Genomic DNA, 16,190 nt, shown 5'->3' on the forward strand with positions numbered 1-16,190 from the left:
GAAGATGAGACAGTGTTTGCGGAAAAGTTAAGGTGGACTGAAAAATGTTTGGGTGAGGCTGGTCTGACCAATACTTGGTGTCAAGGTAATAATTGATAGGCAATTTCCCCCCCTCCCTAAAACTATGTGTCATACTACTTATATAATAAGTGAACATATTATTTGAAATAGGAGAAATACTATAAAATAGCTTAGGCTTAGGGCTTGTTCACATTTACTTAATTTCAGTTCAGTTCAAGTCAGCTCTTAATTTCCCTCTATCATAAAATATTCATTTCAGCTCACTTCATTTCAGCTCCAATCAGTTCAGTTCAGTTCAGCTCAACTCAGTTCAGTAAATATGAACAGATCCTTACTTTACAAACATATGATTGTTCATAATAATTGGGAAGTCTGATTATAAATTGGGAGTAAAATTATCACACATAAAGTATACTATACATTATTCACTTAAATTAACTAACTACTCCCTTCTGAACAACTCATACAAATGATACAATGCATTATTAGGTAGTAAGTTTTTATTCTTAAAATATTAAATATATTAGAGTGAGAGTAGAATAGAGTGATGTAAAGAACAAAGATTAAGGATCGAAGAATACGATTCGATTGGACTAGATTTTAATCACTACTTAATTTTTTTTTTATTTTCTTTAAACAAATATTGAGTGGACTAAAAGTGAGTTCACACGTGTCGGTAGAACCAATAATGGAGTTTATTTTTAGAATATTTTATTCATTATTCTTGAGAGTCTCATTATATACTTACTGTAATACTCAAAGGTCAACAACAACTAATTTAATTTCCTTGAAATATTCAATTGGAATGAAGTATTAATTAATTAATTAAAGTATAATTAATGAGAACATGGTCCATAAAATAAAGTTAATTTAAAAATAATTACAGTCCAAAGAAGTTGTATGTCCACCGTGTCCACCGACAGTAGAAATAATGATGAATGGTTTATGTGGTGTTTGTTTGGGCTATTGGCGTTACGCCGTTACTACTCAAATTCTCTTATTATTGGCTCACATGTATTTCACTTTCAAAGCCGACACTAAGAAAAGGCCTATACTTTTAACTTAATTTTGGATACTACTCGTAATGATTGGTTGTAAATTAAGTTTTAATGCATGAAAGTAGGGGTATAAACAAGCCGAATTGAATAGAAAACGGGCTTAGGGATACTCAAGCTTAGCTTGTGATACTTTGATTCGAACTAGCGTTGAGTCTCGATCTTGGTACAAGCTTAAATTCTCAAGTTCGACTTACCTGAATACTCAACTTAATTAATGATATTCAAGCTTAGTTTGTATACTTTGATTCGAACTCGAGTTGAGTCGATCTCAAGCTTTTACGAGTTTAAATTCCCAAGTTCGACTTACCTTAGTCTACTATGCTTGATTTCCAACGTTTAGCCATTTAATGTTTAACTTAAAAATGTACCTCTCTAACTCGACTCTTACATAAGCAAAATTATTGTCAAAACTCATAGTACAATTGTTGTTTTGACATGAATTTTGAATGCATATAATAAAAACATCTTTTTCACCTGTCCAAGGGCCATAATTGAAGCTTATTGAGACTTGATCATCAACCGATTCAATCCTATCAGAAACCAGTAGGGAGATTTGGCTAACACTAGGCAAAGCAACATAAATTTGAAATTTCATTCAAAAAAGAAAAATTATATTTCCTTCGTCAGTATTACTTAAAAATTTGAATAAATATCAATATGACATATGCATGATCCAAATTTAAATTACATTCAAGTAGAGGTGATAAAAAATCGAACTAAACTGGACCGGACCTTAACACAATTTCTCGTGTCCAAACCCGAAAAAAAATTGGAGATGCGGGGTATCGATCCCCGTACCTCTCGCATGCTAAGCGAGCGCTCTACCATCTGAGCTACATCCCCTTTCGATCAAATGATTCGAACAATCACATTATATTGATATTTAATAGCATTTCAAAACAACGTTATCCAGACAATTCCATAACCCCGCGAAATCATTGATATTCAACAAGATAAGAAACAAACACCAAAACAAGATAACACCACAACAATCCCAGTACTATTAAGAGAGAGAAAGCTCTTTCCGGCAACAATGGCGTCTTCAACCACCGCCGTCAGCCGTCTCACTCTCTCTCCTCTCACTCAACGACGTCGTTTTTCTCCTCCTAGAGCTGCTGCTTCTTCCTCTACTCCGCCGCCACAACAACCTCGAAGAGTCTTCTTAACGAATACTACAGCGCTTTCGTTGTCGTTGTCAATGTCGCCGTTGTTGACTACTCTTCCGGCGAAGTCCGATGACGTGCTTTCTGAATGGGAGAGAGTTTATCTTCCGATTGATCCTGGTGTTGTTCTCCTTGATATCGCCTTTGTTCCTGATGATCCTAATCACGGTACTCGCTTTCTATTTTATTTTGCTGATTTTTTATTTTAATTTGTTTTTGAAACATCTGATGTTTCTAATGTTTGTGGTTTAATTTTCGTTTCAATTAATATTTTTCTGTAAATTTTGTATAATCTGAATTTTCTAATATTTGTGGTTTAATTTTCATTTGAATAATTGTTTTTTTTGGCTGATTTTTCATCACATTTTGAGTCTATTTTGTGTAATCTGAATTTTCTAATATTTGTTATAATTATTGGCTGAATTTTCATTTTGAGTAGTTTTTTGCATTACCTGATTTTTCTAATGTTTGTGGTTTAGTTTTCATTTGAATAATTGTTTTTTTTTGGGCTGAAAATTGATTTTGAGTAGATTTTGTAAAATCTGATTTTCAGAATTGTGTTTTGTCACTTTGTGATATATATATATTTTTTATTTGGTTGATGTGATGAGCTTTTGATAGAATTTGAGTACTTTGAACAATTCTACAAATGCGCTATTGATGTGATTGTGAAAAATGAATTGGAGGTGTGATATAAAAATAATTCTGAGAATTAGAGATACTTATTTTGTATAGTAATAAAATTTTGTATTTTATCGACTAATGTAATATGCTTTGATGTTAAATTGATTTTGTTGCTGAAATTGGTGTTGGATATTATGCAAAGGTGTGGGAGCTTGCTAGAGTTTTGTTTCTAAGACAATGTTCATAACAAATCATAGCGTTCAAATACATTAGAAATTCGGCCCACATTTCTAATCTCCTTCTGAATTTACAGAATCATTTCCTATAGTTGCGTTCAGTTTGATAATCAACATGTTTTTCTAAAATGATTTGTGTCGCCTTTGATTACCTCGGAAGGCCCTTACTACCTTTGCTAGCCAGGATTGCTTCATCTGCTATCCATGTGTCATAATAATTTACAATACATAAATGATATTAATGGCCACACTATTGCATTGGAGACGCTGAAATAAAAAGTGAAGGTAGTTGACTTGCTTACTCAAGAGAGTAAGGACGGAAGGATGGCTGGTCAATCAATTAGTAATTATTTTGAAACGGAGGAAGCAAATTCATTACTTTTCCCTAACAAAGTTTAACTGAAGCTCTTTTACTTTGAGGAATTACAAAGTCAATCTTAATTCTTAAGTAATTTGTGGTGCTTTCTAAGGCTGATTCTCTTATGTATAAAAAGAAGTCTTGTACAAAAGGCTGAAGGAATGTTTTGGCTTGCAGGGTTTCTGTTAGGGACAAGGCAAACTATTTTGGAGACAAAGGATGCAGGACAGACTTGGGTCCCGCGTGAGATAGCATCAGCTGAAGAAGAGGATTTTAATTACAGATTCAACTCCATAAGCTTCAGAGGGAAAGAAGGTTGGATAGTTGGTAAGCCCGCGATTCTGTTGTACACTAATGATGCTGGGGAAAACTGGAAAAGGATACCATTGAGCTCTCAGCTTCCGGGTGATATGGTAAGCGTTTTTTTCTTGGTTGGTCAAATTGGTGTATTGCTAGAAGCAGATATAATTAAGAGCTCAAGAAGTGATGTTGCTCAATTTTCTTCATTGGTCGATGAACTTGGAACTTTCAGTTGTATATGATGTTTCCAATTATTAAGGTTCTTGTGCTTCTATGGTTAGTAGTTGTCAGGGGCTCCTAGAGTCCTAGTCCTTATCGTCCTGCATCAAATTTGCCATTCTCACTTCTCAGCAGTTGGCCAGTTGCTGTTTGCTTGCAAGTTATTATTGACTATCATTTTGAAGGAAAGCTTTCTGAGGACTACTTAATGATTATGTTTGATTAGGTTCACAAAATTGAGACAGATATTCTGTCTTGTTCAATAACCACTTACAGATGATTGTTTTGTTTTAATCAATTTAATTTTCTTCTAATTTGCAGTTGTGTAGCTACTAAAGTGCAGTTTGTCTCTTCAGGTTTATATAAAGGCCACAGGAGAAAACAGTGCTGAGATGGTAACTGATGAGGGAGCAATTTACAATACTTCAAATGGGGGTTACAACTGGAAAGCTGCTGTGCAGGAGACTGTTTCAGCTACTCTTAACAGGTGAATTATTCTGAAACCTTGTCACTTGTAGTTCCTTTAGGCCTTTGTGACAGAACATATGATTATATGTAATCTTTAAATTAAGAAGAAATTTAGAAGTTAATTTAGGACGTTAGCCAGCTTTTGATGTCACTTCTTTCACTGGCAGCTAGACTTGCAATGATGTGCATTTCATGCTTTTAGCTTGCTGTTATAGAAAATATACAATTATTCCTGTTATGCGATAGAAACTGTTGCAGCATGGCTTTCCTTTTTAAGTGTATCCTTGTTCTCTTATATGAATGCCTTTCTTTTTTAATCGACCCATTGTCTAGCTTTGGTTACATTGAAAACCAGGGTAGCCATGAGACAATAAAGTGGGAAAGACTAGGGAGAGAACATATGGGTAATTAAGACAAAAGTCTATAAACTGTGGACATTCTCATTATAGTAACTAACAAATGATTTTACTTGAAAGATGCTTGTTGCACAAAAAAGAATACAATTTTCATTCCACTTATAGAGCTTTGTTGCTTTTGCAGAACAGTCTCTAGTGGTATCAGTGGTGCAAGTTACTACACAGGTACCTTCAATACTGTGAATCGCTCCCCAGATGGTCGATATGTTGCTGTTTCGAGCCGTGGTAACTTTTATCTGACTTGGGAACCTGGTCAGGTAGCATCCTTTTTTGCCCTGCAATTTTAGATCTTGCAAAAACTAATATTTCCAGCACATTAAAGATGACATGCTTAGCTTATTGCTTCTTTAAGCCATTTATGAATATGGAATAACATCAGCTTGAACATGTATATATCGTCATAAGGAATGCTCATAGGACAACCTTAGAAAAGGAGGAGTGTGTGGGGGTGTGGAGAAGAAGTTTTAAATGGAAGCAAGATTTTTACATAAACCATCTATTGATTTTTTGAAGGAAAAGTTTATTCTCTGCTATTATCTGATAATACATTTTCTTAACAATTTTATATGATCTTGTTTTTTTGTATACATGTTTCTTATATCATATTTTTTGGATCACCAAGTGTGGTGGACCCTATTGATAGATGTAAAATCATTTTCAGGCTTACTGGCAGCCACATAACCGAACAATTGCAAGAAGAATTCAGAACATGGGTTGGAGAGCCGATGGTGGTCTTTGGCTGCTTGTACGTGGTGGTGGACTGTATCTAAGCAAGGGATCTGGGGTCTGTGCTAATATTTTTTACCTTTATATGGAACTCCATTACTTTCTCTTGTTTTGCGTCATCATATATTATTGTCAAGCCCTATTTTCGAACCTTTAAATATATTCAGACAATTTTTGAAAATATCATTTCTCTGTTTGTCTTTCTGGGTCACTACATACTCACATTAGATTATATTTTCTTTCTGAATTTATCTAAAGTAATCTGGAATCATGCCTATGCCTGTGTGAAGAATAAATGAATTATGAAACTAAAAGATAGAAATGAAAGATGGCTGGAGTCGAGGATCTGCTTGAAATTTTTGTACAGCAAAGTTATTTTGCTTTAATAATTTTGAATTGGATGGTGAATGTATTATGTATCTGTTTTCATCTTTATTCTGCATATGTTTATATTTAGACTATCAATCATGAAATATTTGGACTCCTTTGGGGTTTTTGCTGCTTTCTTCAGTCTCAGTTTAATACCAGTGTCATTCTGCAGATGTCAGAGGACTTTGAGGAAGTGTCTGTACAAAGTCGTGGTTTTGGCATTCTTGACGTTGGATATCGCTCACAGGTATTCTTTGATTTTGTATCTTATGATGGGGATATGTACTATCACATATCTTCTTTTACTTTCTCCTTATAAAATGGCTTCAAACTTCAATCATTTGAGGCTCAATGCAGGCGTGTAGTTGAACTGCAAACCACTGTATATGCTCTACTGTGAAACTGATGTGAATTTGTTTACACTATTGAACTATAAATATCGGATATCTGCATCACCAAGACTGGATCTAACATGAAGTGACTGCGAAATCTAGCTAAGACCTATGCATATGCCCTTTGTATAAACGTTACCAAGGTAGGAAATGGTTAATTTAGCTGCATGCTTTGAGATTTATCCTTAAAGACCTTACGTTAAGGTGACCGGGATATCTTGTGAAGATGTCATGTGACTAGGCTGTCTTCTATTCCTGTCTCTACTCCAGGGACCCATTTGATTTATTTTGGATATTGATGGTGTACTTAGTTTTAATGGAGCAAATCCATGTGGGTGACATTGTCCATTTCCTTCGTTAGTGTTACACTATTAGCAAGGTGGTGTATTACAAGAGGAGGTTCTTCTCTCATTTTGCTTTTTATATTAACATGGTTTTGTAAATGGTTGGGTGGTCAACTTGGTTTGCTACTTGAGACTTAAGAGTGCTTATTTGGCTCTTATAACTTAAGCTATTGTTCCCCTACAAAGAAGGGTTGCTACCATTAGATCTTTCACTAATAACTGTTTTCTTTGTTGTGATTCATAATAAACAAATTTTAGCCAACCAATAAAGTTCCTCTGATGAGTCTCTCCTTAATGTTGTCATTCCTGGCGGGGAGGGGGGGGGGGGGGGTAGAGGGTGTTAATTCTGTTTAATGGCTTACTGCATATACTGGTGTTTTCTGGAAGAGATGCTGTTTCCTCATAGAATAGCCACGGGGGCCCACAGCTTGCTGCTACTTTAAGAAAAGAAGCAACAGAGAGTTAAATGAAAAGTATGTTTTAAATTTATGTACTTCATCCGTTTTTTATTAGATGCATCACTTTGAAAATTGCGGACTCCTTGGCAATTTTTGGAGTAGAAAGAGATAGAGAAAAAATTAATGGGGCCCATGTGATATGAGAGAAACAGAGAAATTATTGACTCAAAGGAAAAGTAATGCATCTAAATTGTCCATATATAAAAAGTGATGCATCTAATAAAAAACGAAGAAAGTATTTAGTTATTTGTTTTAAAATCTGAAATCTGCATCAACATTTACTCAACGACTCTATGAGGGTTCTGAATCACTGATAGACTAATTAGCCATTAAATTTCATCATGTTCCAAAGTAGTGATTATTCTTTGTTGTTGCAGACCTATCATTAAAGTTACGTCGTTGAGCTATGATATCTTTGCCAATAGTTGCCCTTAAATGATTGCACCCTTTTTTCTGGCAAGTGAAAGTGGTAGCAGAATAAGACCGTAATTGTTTACTTATCAAAATAACATGTATTCTGTAGTATAATATTTTCTTACAGCTTTATTGATAACTATAACTCTTTTTAAGAAAATGAGGTCTACTTGGGTAGTATCAAATTTTTATCCTTTTTACGTCTGCCCTCTACAGGGTCCCACTGAGAGCTTCTTTTTGTTGCTTACTCTCAATGTTATGAATTCCTCTGAAATGTAGGATGAAGCTTGGGCAGCTGGAGGAAGTGGTATTCTATTGAGATCCACAAATGGTGGTAAGACCTGGACGCGTGACAAAGCAGCTGACAACATCGCTGCAAATCTGTATTCTGTGAAGTAAGCTCTTACATCTTAATGATTACTGCAGCTATTCATGAACATCAGTTTTTCTGGTCATCCAAGAAACAAAAGATGGTTTTCTTTTGTTTGGAATTTGCTCTTATTTTAGTTTCCAAAGAAAAGAGAAGTAAACTGCTTTTAAACGTCTGTATCTGCGTCCTGATGCTTACAGTCACATTTATAATTATCCTTTAACCCTTAAATACTTGCATGTTATTGCAATAGTTAAGTCTTTTATCTCTCTCTCTCTCTCTCTCTCTCTATATATATATATATATATATATATTTTTAACCGCAGATACATGAGTATTTGACTCCTAAATAGTTGGTTCATGCAGTATTGAATAGTAACCTCGTGCTTTGCAGGTTCATTGATGATAAGACGGGGTTTGTTCTTGGAAATGACGGAGTTTTGCTTAGATACCTCGGATAAAGATGATGTATACTCAGGTAAGCCAGTTACAGCTTCAGTTTTAGAGATCTATTCTACTTTGCTAGTTAACTGGATGTTTTTCCCTTCTGTATCATTGATAAATCCAAAACGTAACATATATTGTGTTATGGGACAGCCTTTAAAGAGTGGAAGTCTCGCTAGAAATGATTCCAAGCATAATTTTACGACTTTTGGAGCTGTATTCCTGCACCGCATCTTTGCCCTATTTAACTGAGAATACATAGATGATTATCAAATTATTATATAGGAAAATGTTTGGTGGAGCTTGTTCTTCAATTTAGGTATAATGAAGCTACCTCTAACTACATTGTCTATTTAACCACATGCAGGTTCCTCATTGATCGCGGTAAAGTTTTGTATCTGTTGTATGAGTATCCTTACAATTTTCCTTGTACGAGTATCCAAGGAAAGCTGAGGTGATTCTTTCATTGTCGATATATGATATTGTAATTACAACAGGACCTTTTTTTTTTATATTAGTTTTTGTACCGAGCTATTGTATACCAGTCTTGTTGAAAAGCAACAATCACTTTTCCTCCGAGAAATACCGTGACTAATTGGGTTGATTAGCATGAACTGATTCTGTAAATTCTCTGTCTTCAAGGATATATCTGTAACTTGAGCCGAAATTTGGTTCATCTTTTAATGGCATCGATTTAGTCATAATTATTTTGTACATTTAGTTTTCCAATCTCCTTTTTTCGGCCAATTTCTGATTCTATTCGCATAAATTTGACACCAATCCGTAGGATAAAAAAGATTGAACAAGATTTGGTGTAATAAGCTATGACTTTTCTAGTCTACGAGTCCGAAGCACGTAGGAAGGAAATAAAGAAATAAATACAGTCATATGAGCAGAAGAAAATAAAAGGCAGGTTCATTTTTAGGGATACAAATCTATCCCAAATTCCATTGAACACCTAAATTGAAAATGTTAAGCATATAATTACATCATTTTCTTGTCTGTACCTAATCACTCTCTCTGTAATTAAAAGCCTTAGATATATTTTACGTAAAATAATAGTCGTATATAATTCAAAAAATTAAGCCTTTCTCTACAACCCTCTACCTATATTACCATCTGAATGGAAGCTGTTTGGTCTATAATTACAATGACTTTATGATGACCACCAAAGATCTAATCACCTAGGTGGTTATATAATATATATACAGTACACTATACAAAAAAATGAAGCCGAAGCAGACGAACCCTCTTTGAGCTTGAAAATAATACATCACGTATCTGATTCTTTATTGTCATGGGGTGAAGGCAAAGTTCCGCAGTGACTTCCACCCACTAATACACAGAACAAAAGGCATGTGTGTTGAAGCAATCAAGATTATCATGGCCGAAAGATCCTCAATGTCTTTGAAACCTGGAGACGGCAGAAGGGACACTTAGAAACAGCAGAGGAGCACCTGCGACAAAGCACATGCCCACAAGGAACGAGTGTAACATCTACTTCAGCACTCAAACATATCCGGCACTGCCATGCTGCTTTAGCTGTATCAGCTTCTCTAGCTGCAGTATCAGCCTTGTCCTGAATTTTTTAACAAGAGCATCTCATCAGGTGTAGAACATACATTATGAACATAAGCGCAACACAGCACCACCGCAAACAACAACAAAGCCTTATTCCTAAAATGATTTGGGGTTGGCTAACATAAATCGTCACAAGGAACCGTAAGATATAAAGAATGTTATAATTTTTTGAAAACTAATGCTTCCTTAGTATTCTACTTGCAACACTTTAACTTAAGCACTATTCACATATACTACTTTGAGTACCTTTGATACTTTACAATTTATTTAGAAAAAAAATATTCACGTGGGATCTTGATATATTCATTTTATTATACTTTCATAATATCACATATAATTTTTACTTATTGATTATAAGAAATATAAATAATTGGAATAATGCATTAGCAAGCATGAAATGAAAATGTTATAAGTTAAAAAAAAAAAAAAAAAAAAACACAGAGAAAGTAACAAGTTAATTAGAAAAAAAAGATATAACAAGATCCCACGTGAAAAATAATTAAGATTAGACCTTAAACAAAATGAAGTAACTAATTAAAGTCCAAGGAGAAGTTAAACCGAACGAGACTTTAGTATAATCATGATGAATATTTACCCCAAATTCAGGAAAATTGTTTAAAATTAAGGCATTCAGGTTAAGATATTGTTCATGAATTTCCAAGCAAACAGTAGAGTTTTTTTTTTTATTTTTTTTATAAATAAATGGTATATAATGGATTAAGGACAGAGACCTGTTCAAGCAATAATGCTGCTTCAGAATCCTTAAGTCGTTCCTGCAGGGTCAAGTTTGTTCGTAGCAGTGTCTGTGTTTCCATATCAATATTGACCCCAGCGGCCGAGAGCATCTCATGAACTGCCTGAACCAATTCTGCAGGCGAAACTCGCCCATAGCGGAGATCTTTACCTGTCTGCAGTTGCCCAGGAAATGTCTTATAAGCAATTTTCAACAAAATCCAGCAAATTTTCCAGAGGCATCATTTAACAAAAAGTTTAAACAAACAAATCTATCAGAAGCTAGAAAACATGAAAGAACGTAATCACAGAAGCATAGAACCAAGAGCCTGTAAGCGTGAAAGAGCAACAATATATAAGAAGCCCATATGGAAACCAACCATTGACAGTGTTCAGGGAGATCAAGAAGATATAAGCAGCTATTCTAAGTAAAACAGTTATTTATAACCCCTACAACTATTGTTATCATCTAAATAGGAAGGGTGTTAATTTTGGGAGCAAACAGGTAATAATTATGAGACAATACATTTTTGGCGATTATGGTGAAATTGATCAAACAGTTATACTTCATTTGTTTTGTAATCATCGCAACACTTTCCTTTTACGATCATTCCATTAATTGCATCACTTCTTCATTTGGTAAGGACTCATTACTATTTTATAATTTCTCTCTCCCACTAACCCCACTTTCTCTCTACAAAAATAAAAAATATCATTTTGGCTCATGTGATGTGACATCACTGGCCAACAATAACCCTCCTTTATATATCCCTACTAACTATACTTTATCCAAGCTTGGGACTGGCAGTGGGAAACCCATAGGCTACGTATTTCTCTCCCTTACTAAATTAAAAATATATCCCTACTAGCTATACTTAATATTACAAAATTCCACTAATGGTCTCTACCCTATAATTTTCCTAAAACTTTGTGGAATTCCTTGTGTTGTGATTATTACAAACGATGGGAGTAACTTCATTCTCGAAAATTTCCGTCCTAAACTTTGTCCTTGTAAGGGTGTTTTACTTGGTTAAAAACATTGCAAACTATTAGCTTCTTATTTGTGGACATAAATTTTGGTAGCCAAAAAAAATAAATAAAAAAAAATGTTGATTCATGTAAGGTCTCGTAATATATGTTTCATGTCATACATGGAATTATCAAGGTTTTTCCTCACATTTCTAGTTAAGAATACCCCCAGCCAAAAATTGTAGCCACCCTTGAAACTCGACCACCAGAACGACCCTAAACCAACCTCTGTTGAAAACCCAACAACCTTTAAAATCCATATTTGAAACAGGCTCTACATGCATAATATTATAGGACAGAGGGAGTATAGATTTAACTCCCATGAAACAGTGTGCACTCATGTGCATGTGTGATGTATATACAATTCATAATGTACACACAAATACCCATAAATTCTATCATCTTCCCTACAGATTCATAAGAAGATTATTAGGTATCTGAGATTTAAATCTATACTACCCGTATTTTTATACAGAAGAGGAAGATCCTTCCCAGAGCTCTTTATCTTTCCCTTCCCCTTTCGCTTTGATTGGCATATACTTTTCTGAGGTGTTGAAACAAAAACCCTTCAAAAATATATAAAGTAAAAAAAAAAAATACCTGTGTTGATGCAATGTTGTCTCTTCTGGCATCTTCTGGAATTGGTATATGCAAAGTGTTTTGAGATACCATATCACTATTATCTGACACTACTGATGAACCCTCCTCATCCAGGGATACACTTCTGAATGAGAAGACCTGTGAAGACAGAAGACTGTTTATCACTCCAGGAGCAATTTCAACTCCAAACCGATAGAGTGCTTGCCCTGCTGAGGGTCTAACATCTTCTGGAACTTTACCATACTTCAGCTTCTCTCCATTTTGAGACCGCCATGCTACTATTTCTCCCATGTAAAATGGCCTTAAAGGGTGGAATTGAACTTGACGAGCATCTTGAGCCAATATATCTTTGCCTATCAAGTCACTGTTGTTCTTCATAGTCACACTTCCTTTGTTTTCAAAGCAGATTCTCAAAACATCAGTGAGTGCACTCTCTGAGTTTTCTGGGCAGAGAAATAAAGACCCAAGAGGCAATGGGCTAGGAGAACCTAAAATATCACTCAAGACAATGGAAATCACATCTACAACAGAGATATAATTTGGAGGTTCAGCAACTAGATAGAGGTTCTTCCCTTTATGGATGTAGTAAAGAGCACGATGCTCAAATTCTGCAGCCCACTCTGGAAGTGTTGAGTCCTTTGGAACGTAGGTAATGTCAATGCAATCAGGAAGAAGCAAAAACCGAGTATAAATGGACTGAACAAACTGTATCTTGTCTGCTGCATCCTCAAGCAAATAATTCACTTCATCTGGAGATAAAGTATTGAATGCTGGAATGTTACTTTTAACACTGCTAAGAATCTTGAACACTGCATCCTGAAATGATCTGCTCAACAGCTTTTGCCTCATGAATTCCAATGAAACTGGGCCTATACTTCCCAGAGCATGCACCTCAACATTCAGTTCCTGAAAAGTATGAGCATCCAGAAATAAGGCATCAAATAGACAAATACAATAAAAAAACAAAGTTTGATTATTTAAGGTGGTTGTCTACCTCCTCAACTACATCAGATAACTTCCTGATGCCCAAAGTTAAACACGTCCTTTCTGGAACACTTGGATGGACAAACCTGAGTCTGGATGAGTTGATAAATTTAACAAACCGGGAGCCACAGGAATCAATATATACACATGACCTGGCGTGCACAAGTCTGCTGCCATCATCTGGTACTACTGCATCAAAATGCCAACGAGACCTCTCTGACTTAAAATCCTCAGTCTCATCACAAATGAAATGTACAATTTCCATTACTGCACGGAGTTCATTTGGATTTAGACGTTGATATCCACATACTTTCTGAAGATTCAAGAGAAGGTCTTTTGCACTAGATACAGAAAGCGTTTCCTGTAAACCCATGTTTTTGAGGATCCTTACAAAGGGGAGATAGATGGAGGGAAGTTCAAATACAAAAGGGGACAAGTTAACTCCCAGGCGCACAAAGAGAGAACTTGCTTTCACCAGCCGAGTACCATTTGCTGCAGGCAAAAATGCAACCTTCTCCAACTCTTGTACATCTGCAATTAGGAACATGGATTTTCACAAATGAAAATGAAAGAAATGTAACGAAAAATAATAAGGGTTAACATTTAAGTCAACTATACCACTAAGGGCACTAAAATACAGGAAAAATAAATAAGTTAAACAGGGTCCTGTGATCCTGTCTCTAAACAACAAATTCATTAATGTGCTCATTAAAAAATAGAAAATCAGAACCCCAAGAGGTCTAAGCCCTTAGCTGGAACTTCTGTAGCTGAGCTTTTGAAATTAGTACCTCCTGCCTACTAGATAATCACAAATTGAGAAGAGCTGACAGAGAAGATAAGAATTAGATCAGATAAGTTATCTAGCACTCTCACTGCACCAGGTGAGAATAAGTTAAGCCTAAAATCACAAAATCTAATCATTAGTCATGTTTCCTGCTAACAGTTGTAAAAACTTTAAATAGTGACTGTAGAGCTAAAAAAGTGAAGTATAGTATTCATATCACCCTCTAAAGTTCTTCAACAGTAGCAAATACCATTCAATTCTGTTACTTGAGACTCCCTAATTAACTAGCCATAGCCAGGTGTGAGGTACTGAGGCTACTTGAAAACAATGTTTGAAATTTAATAGGATAAAAGCTTCTAGTAGCTGTGTTGGATACTTCTAAGTTCAAACAAGTCCCATCCTTTCAAAGAGTCAACATAACATTTGAAAGACCTTCAATATAGATGCTACATGCTTAACGTCTTAATAAATTTGTAAAATAAAGTACACATAAATTTAAAAAAAACAAAAAAAGAGATTAAAAAGAAAGCAGTGAACGTACATTAAGATGTTTGAACTTACAATATTAGCAAAGTTTATAAATTCACCTGACAACTCAAGCCAGTACACTACATAGGATGAGATGAACAAAATATTTCCACCAATAATAATGTACTTGTTACTTTTGTTCAAATGAGAGTCTTTTGACACTTTGACTTGGCCATAAGTTGAACACATTGTACTATTATTTGTGCTCAAGGCCTTTAGGTCAATAATCATAGTTCAAAAACCAAAAACTTCGGACAGGTCCAGGCCAGGTTTTTGCTAGGCTAAATAACAAGACAACAATAAACCAGTTCATTCCAAGGGGAACAACTTTCATTTTCCCATAAGGAAAAAATAAAGAGAAGTTTTTGGTATGCCAGAATATTAAGCTGAATCTTCAATCAAAATATTCCCTCAAAGTTTGTTGGCATACCTTTCCTTAGCCACCTAAAATTCAAATTTGCATGATAGAACAATTAACAAAACTTTGAAGAAGATTTTATTGCAGCACTTACAAGCTCTATATACTGAATAGATAAGAGTATTGATAACACTTGCATATAGCCAAAGGAGGAGACAAATGTCACCATTAGAGACTCAGCTGGGCATATATAGTCAATGCATGTACTAATACTGAAGCGGTGAAAAATAAGATACCTGTAGAAGAGAGAGAGTCCCAAACTTTAGAAAGGTACTTAAGGATTTCACATGCAGCATCCTCAACAGTCATCATGGTAGTTGTTGTTGGCCAATGTGCAAGAGCATCTCCACCACCATCTTTTCCAACAATCTAAAGCCATGGGAAAAAAAAATCAGCTTATGTTGCTTTTCTTAACAAACTGATAAAATTATACATCCTCCACTTTCTTACTTGCAACGTTGACTTTCGAACTTGTCAATGCATAATTCAACCATAATACGTATAAAAAGGAGTAAAAAAGTTAATTTTGAAACTATGCATTGATACCAATCTAAAAGATACCACATGTAACAAGACTGTTTTAGCTTAAGTATACATCACAAATAATAGTCAAAATAGAGTGTGTGAATAGTGCAAAAGTCAATGTGTTGCAAAAAAAAAAAAAAAAAAAAAAAAAAAAACCGAACAACAGAGTAAGCTTTTTCGTGAAGCATGAAAGTGCCACATAGGGATTTTCATGTCACAATTATTATAAAATAAAAATTTAGGAAATAAACAGAGTGAGGAATAGTATTAAATTGGAGCATAGTCTCCCATATGTTTCTGTTCTACCAATATAAAAATCGAGAGAAGAGCCCCATGGCCCCCACCCATAGTAGTTGTTATCTATGATTTTTGATGAGAGAGGAAAAATGAGGTCCAAATTAAGAGTTGAGATTAGTCTCGTGTAATGGGCAAACAAAGGGGAAAAGAGAAAAAGGGCTTTAAATTAAAAAGCATATGTTATTCTGACAAATCAGAATTTTAGAAATGAGGAACAAGTGAATTTGGGGGAAAATTGATATTTATATTTACAATGCATCTCTAGAAATATTACAACCCTGACCTTCAACTGGCTGGTCGCTAAAAGTTAAATGAAGTAAAAAAAAAAAAAA

General features: G+C 34.9%; 2 protein-coding genes and 1 non-coding gene across 3 annotated transcripts in view; 1 reads left to right on the forward strand and 2 right to left on the reverse strand.

Annotated features, from left to right (window-relative positions):
- Positions 1–1,849: 1,849 nt before the first annotated feature.
- TRNAA-AGC (transfer RNA alanine (anticodon AGC)) lies at positions 1,850–1,922 on the reverse strand. The gene has a single exon. It is a non-coding gene; the product is annotated as a tRNA-Ala (tRNA).
- A 110-nt stretch (positions 1,923–2,032) lies between these two features.
- Positions 2,033–9,094, forward strand: LOC145589333 (photosystem II stability/assembly factor HCF136, chloroplastic-like). The gene is made up of 9 exons (XM_081645865.1): positions 2,033–2,410; positions 3,638–3,873; positions 4,336–4,466; positions 4,988–5,120; positions 5,525–5,647; positions 6,131–6,205; positions 7,846–7,961; positions 8,331–8,414; positions 8,748–9,094. The coding sequence occupies exons 1-8, from the start codon at positions 2,113–2,115 to the stop codon at positions 8,395–8,397; spliced, it is 1,179 nt and encodes a 392-aa protein (XP_081501991.1). The 5' UTR covers positions 2,033–2,112; the 3' UTR covers positions 8,398–8,414; positions 8,748–9,094.
- Positions 9,095–9,298: 204 nt separating this feature from the next.
- LOC145589335 (uncharacterized) overlaps positions 9,299–16,190 on the reverse strand; it is a 29,148-nt gene continuing 22,256 nt past the window's right edge. The window contains exons 9-13 of the mRNA XM_081645866.1: positions 15,273–15,405; positions 13,317–13,837; positions 12,323–13,228; positions 10,693–10,869; positions 9,299–9,959 (exon numbers count right to left, since the gene is read on the reverse strand). Coding sequence (XP_081501992.1) covers positions 9,762–9,959; positions 10,693–10,869; positions 12,323–13,228; positions 13,317–13,837; positions 15,273–15,405 — 1,935 coding nt within the window. The 3' untranslated portion in view covers positions 9,299–9,761. The remainder of the gene's footprint in view (positions 9,960–10,692; positions 10,870–12,322; positions 13,229–13,316; positions 13,838–15,272; positions 15,406–16,190) is intronic.

Source organism: Chenopodium album, chromosome 17, assembly GCF_948465745.1.
Source record: "Chenopodium album chromosome 17, dcCheAlbu1.1, whole genome shotgun sequence".
Lineage (NCBI taxonomy): Eukaryota > Viridiplantae > Streptophyta > Magnoliopsida > Caryophyllales > Amaranthaceae > Chenopodium > Chenopodium album.